The sequence below is a fragment of the Lactuca virosa genome, chromosome 3 (genome assembly GCF_052849685.1).
Source record: "Lactuca virosa cultivar CGN04683 chromosome 3, Lactuca_virosa_CGN04683_v6, whole genome shotgun sequence".
Lineage (NCBI taxonomy): Eukaryota > Viridiplantae > Streptophyta > Magnoliopsida > Asterales > Asteraceae > Lactuca > Lactuca virosa.
In genome coordinates, this window is record NC_136428.1 from 137,483,744 (window position 1) to 137,488,863 (window position 5,120).

The 5,120-nt window shown below is 37.2% G+C and overlaps 1 protein-coding gene across 1 annotated transcript; it reads right to left on the reverse strand.

Annotated features, from left to right (window-relative positions):
• Positions 1 to 1,012: 1,012 nt before the first annotated feature.
• LOC145162631 (MDIS1-interacting receptor like kinase 2-like) lies at positions 1,013 to 1,846 on the reverse strand. The gene is made up of 2 exons (XM_079081717.1): positions 1,483 to 1,846; positions 1,013 to 1,350 (listed from the first exon to the last, which is right to left on the reverse strand). Exons 1-2 carry the CDS (start codon positions 1,652 to 1,654, stop codon positions 1,058 to 1,060), a joined length of 465 nt encoding a protein of 154 aa, XP_078937843.1. The 5' UTR covers positions 1,655 to 1,846; the 3' UTR covers positions 1,013 to 1,057.
• Between the last annotated feature and the right edge of the window lie 3,274 nt (positions 1,847 to 5,120).

Here is a 5,120-nt window from a genome sequence, read left to right on the forward strand (position 1 = left end):
TACTTAAGGGATTTAAAGTCTCTTTCATGCTTGAAACTCTGTTATTTTCCCTGTATTAGATCATCAATATGCGTGTTGCGATAAAATTTTCATTTGGCTAATTTTTATCTTCCCTTTTTATAGGCAGATACTAAATGGACAACCTAGAGTATAAGATTAGGTCATGGGGAAAAAATTACCGTATGATTGGCTTGGGTTATTACAAGATACAGAAGACTTAACTGAATAAGTAACACTACAACATAAACTGAAAATAAAATCACAGCAAGGGAAAGCAGCAGAGTCGAGAATCCATATTATCAGTTTAAAGAACATACAGTAGTTAAACACTTAAACGTTTTTTTTTATTTTTTTTTATTTTTATTTTATTTTATTTTATTTTATTTATTTTTATACAATACGGTCTTCTTAATTAGTGTTAAGATTCTTCAACATGTAATTCATAAGAAGCTTGTATCAAGAGTTAAGAGGAATTGTAATTGAAACCTTCTGTATACGTTTTGCAAATCCCTATTGAAATATGTATTTGAATTTGGATTTATTTGACATAAAATAAATAATATTTTTTATGTTGTATAATATTAATTTACCAATGTTATTTTGCTACTTTTTACATGTATTGGAAATCCAAGTGATGGAAAAAGTTGCTAAATTTCACCTGAAAAGATAGCTAATGCAAATCCGTTGCTAAACTACAAGAGAAACTTGTGTAGCTAAATTTCTAGAAGGATTGCAATTTTCATTGACTTATTTATCTACTACGTAATGACATAAGAAAACATATCCAGAGTATCTTAACAAGAAGGAATATAAATGCTGATATAAGAAAACGTATCAGTAGTATCTTAACAAGAAGGCATTTAAATGCTGATGCAAGAAAACATATCGGTAGTAGTATCTAACAAGTATCTTAACAAGAAAGCATTTAAATGCGGATATAAGAAAACAATCAAACATATGTGTAGTATCTTAACAAGAAGGCATCTAATTGCATAAATATCATAGGGTGCATCCTAGGAAACTACAGAAAAATAAAGAACATTGAAAGTACACTATATTAGGCCTTCATCAACAGATTTGAAACTTGGTGCATCGTTGGCCTTTCAAGTGGATTGGAGTTCAAACATGCTCTTGAGACTCTCAATACTGACATAACTTCTTTCTCAATTTGGGATGAGGGAGGCGGTATCCGACTGTCTCCCACATTTGCTAACACCAGATGATCATCTGATAATGTTGGTAAAGATGTTATGAGTTCTCCAGGATGCTTTCCCATGACCACTTCTAGTGCAACAACTCCAAAGCTATACACATCACATTTCTCATTTGCCACCATCGTATAAGCAAGCTCTAGATCCAAAGAAACATAAGAAAAAAACAAAAAAAGCTATATCAACCTCACATGATTCTGACGTAGATACATATTTATGTACATCGTGAAACTTAAGAAGATGTAGAACTACAATCACAAGATTATGTTACCTGGAGCGATATAACCATAGGTTCCTGCTACTGCAGTCCAGTTAGATGAGTCTAGCTTTAAAAGCTTGGATGTGCCAAAATCAGAAATGCGTGCCTCATAATCAGAATCGAGAAGGATGTTGGATATGGAAATGTCTCTATGCACTATAGGCGGTGAACAATCGTGATGCATATAAGCCAAACCATTAGCAACGCCCTTTACAATATTGACCCTTGGTAACCAATCCAATTCTTTTGCTAAAACATCGCTTTTTAAAATTGATCCAAGGCTGCCATTTTCAAGGTATTCATAAATCAAAATTAAGTTGCGGGCATGGGAGCAATATTCATAGAGTTTCACTATGTTTCGGTGCCTTATGTTCGTTAATGCCCCTACCTCATTAAGGAAACCACTATGATCAACATTCTCGGATGATGAATGAAGTTTCTTGACAGCAACCACATTGCCAGGTTGTAGCTTAGCCTTGTAAACAATAACATATCCTCATGTCCCTATGCATTACGCTTCATTGAAATCATTTGTTGCCTTCAAGATATCATCATACACTACTTTACCATCAAAACTTGTAATATGGAAATAATCACCACTTTCTTCTTCCAATGGTTTACGTGGAGACTTTTTCCATTGTTGTCGATAAGCAATGAATCCATGCGTGAATAAACCAAGTTGTAAAATCAGATTATGCGTAAAGAGAGAGATGGAAGAATACAATTTTTCATTCACATACGGAAGGAGGAGTTACAATCTGAATATATACATTGCATGTATAAGGAAACTATACATTTACATTTCTGACCCTAAACTATACAATTCTAACACTCCCCCTCAAGCTAGAGCATATATATCGTAGGCACCAAGCTTGTTATATGTATAGTCAACCCGGGGTCCTCTTAGGGACTTTGTAAACCCATCTGCAAGTTGCTCACTCGAATTAACGAACTCTGTCACTATTAGACCATCAAGTAGTTTTTCTCTAACAAAATGACAATCAATTTCAATATGTTTTGTCCTCTCATGAAACACTGGGTTGGAAGCAATATGAAGAGCTACTTGGTTGTCACATATAAGCTTCATCCGAGAAACCTGGCAAAATCTTAGTTCCTTGAGAAGTTGTTTGACCCATATAAGTTGACATTTTGCATTTGCCATAGCTCGATACTCTGCTTCTGCACTATACCTTGCTACCACATTTTGTTTCTTACTTTTCCAGGATACTAAATTACCCCCAAAGAGAACACAATATCCAGATGTTGATCTTCGACTAAAAGGACAACCATCATAATCAGAATCAGTGTAGCATGATACTTCTGTGCTCCCTTTGTTCTCATATAAAAGACCTTTCCCTGGAGCTCCTTTGATATATTTTAGGATCCGTAGAGCGGCTTCCCAATGAGTGTCACATGGAGCATTCAGAAACTGACTAGCTATACTTACAGCAAAGGAAATGTCCGAACGAGTTACTGTGAGATAGTTAAGACGACCTACCAGTCTTCGACATTTCCCTTGATCTGCCAACAACTCCCCCTGACCTGGTAGGAGTTTAACATTAGGATCCATTGGAGATTCAACTGGTTTGCAGTCGGATAAATGAGCTTCCTCTAGAATATCTAGAGCATACTTTCTTTGGGATATTGAAATCCCATCTTTGGACTTTGCAACCTCTATACCCAAGAAGTATCTGAGATTGCCCATATCTTTGGTCTGAAAGTGCTTGAACAAGTGATCTTTTAACTCATGTATTCCCTTATGATCATTCCCTGTGATAACTATGTCATCAACATATACTATCAAGTAGATACATTGTGTCCCTGAAATACGATAGAAAACCAAATGATCTGCCCCACTTTGCCTCATCCCGAATTCTTTTACCACATCACTAAATCTCCCGAATTAGGCTCTTGGAGATTGTTTTAAGCCATAAAGAGATTTTCGTAATCTGCAAACTAAACCGGACTCCCCCTGAGCAACAAACCCAGGAGGTTGCTCCATGTAAACTTCTTCTTGCAGATCCCCATGGAGAAAAGCATTTTTAATGTCCAGTTGGTATAGAGGCCAATTACGCATTGCAGCCATGGATAGAAGAATACGAATGCTAGTCATTTTAGCAACCGGAGAGAAAGTATCATTATAGTCCATACTGAATATTTGAGTGCATCCTTTGGCTACCAACCGAGCTTTAAGACGGTATAGTTTACCATCTGGACCTACCTTAGGAGTGAATATTCAACGACAACCAACAGGTGATTTTCCAGGAGGTAACGAAACTAACTCCCATGTCGCATTATTGTGTAAGGCGGACATTTCATCAATCATTAATTGGCACCACCCTGAATAAAGTAAAGCCTCGTTTACGGTCTTTGGAATATGTAGGAATATGTACCAACGCAAGGCTGGAAATACATGCTGCGAAAGCTAAGGATAAACGGTCATAGTGAACATAATTATGGATAGCATACTTGGGGTTTGTAGTTGACCGTTTACCTTTCCGTTGAGCAATGGGCACATTATCATCACACAGAATCGGAGCTGGTGGACTAACCGGCGAAGAGGATGATTCAAAGGTTCCTATATTTGGTGGATCTGTCTCACCATCAGTATCAGTAGAAGGTGGTATAGGAGGCCGAGGACGACGATTATAGGTTTTCAACGGTGGGGGATCGACAACTGGACTTGAAGTATGATCAGTTGATGGAATAGGGAAAACAGGAATCGGAAGGACCTGTTGAACATTAGATTTATCGTATGGATCAGTAAAGTAATAAAGTCGATGATCAAAAAATGTTACATCTGCGGTCATGAAATATTTGTTAAGGATAGGAGAGTAACATTTGTAACCCTTTTGTAATCGGGAGTAGCCAAGAAAGACACACTTGACCGCTTTAGAGGCTAACTTATCTTGACATGGATCAAGACAATGAATAAAACAAACTGATCCATCTGGATGCAAAGGGAGATGATAGGGCGGTTGTGTTGGAAATAAAATAGAAAAAGGGGTTTGATTTTTTAAGACAGAAGAGGGCATACGATTAATTAGATAACAAGATGTCATAACTGCATCAGCCCAAAATTTAAGTGGGAGTTTGGTATGTAACAATAAGGTGCGTGTCGTTTCAGTAAGATGACGATTTTTTCTCTCAGCAACACCGTTTTGTTGTGGGGTTCGAGGGCATGATGATTCATGTAACATGCCATGAGAAGACATAAACTCCTGAAATTGTGTAGAGAAATACTCAAGTGCATTGTCACTCCTGAGGACACAAATGGTTGCACCAAATTGGGTTTTTATTTCAGCACAAAATTCGGTGAATATTGCAAACACTTCAGAACGACTTTTCATTAAAAATAACCAAGTTGAGCGCGAATAATCGTCAATAAATGTAACAAAATATTGAAACACCAATGTGGAACAGACTCTACTAGGACCCCACACATCAGTGTGTACAAGAGAAAAAGGGGAATCAACACGGTTATTGACACGTTTAGAAAAAACACCACGAGTATGCTTTCCTAACTGACATGACTCACACTCTAATGACTCTAATGAAGCTAAACTCGGCACGATTCTCTTTAACTTGGATAGGGAAGGGTGGCCATATAGGTGATGTAGGTACTGTGGTGACATGGCAGTAGCTGCAAT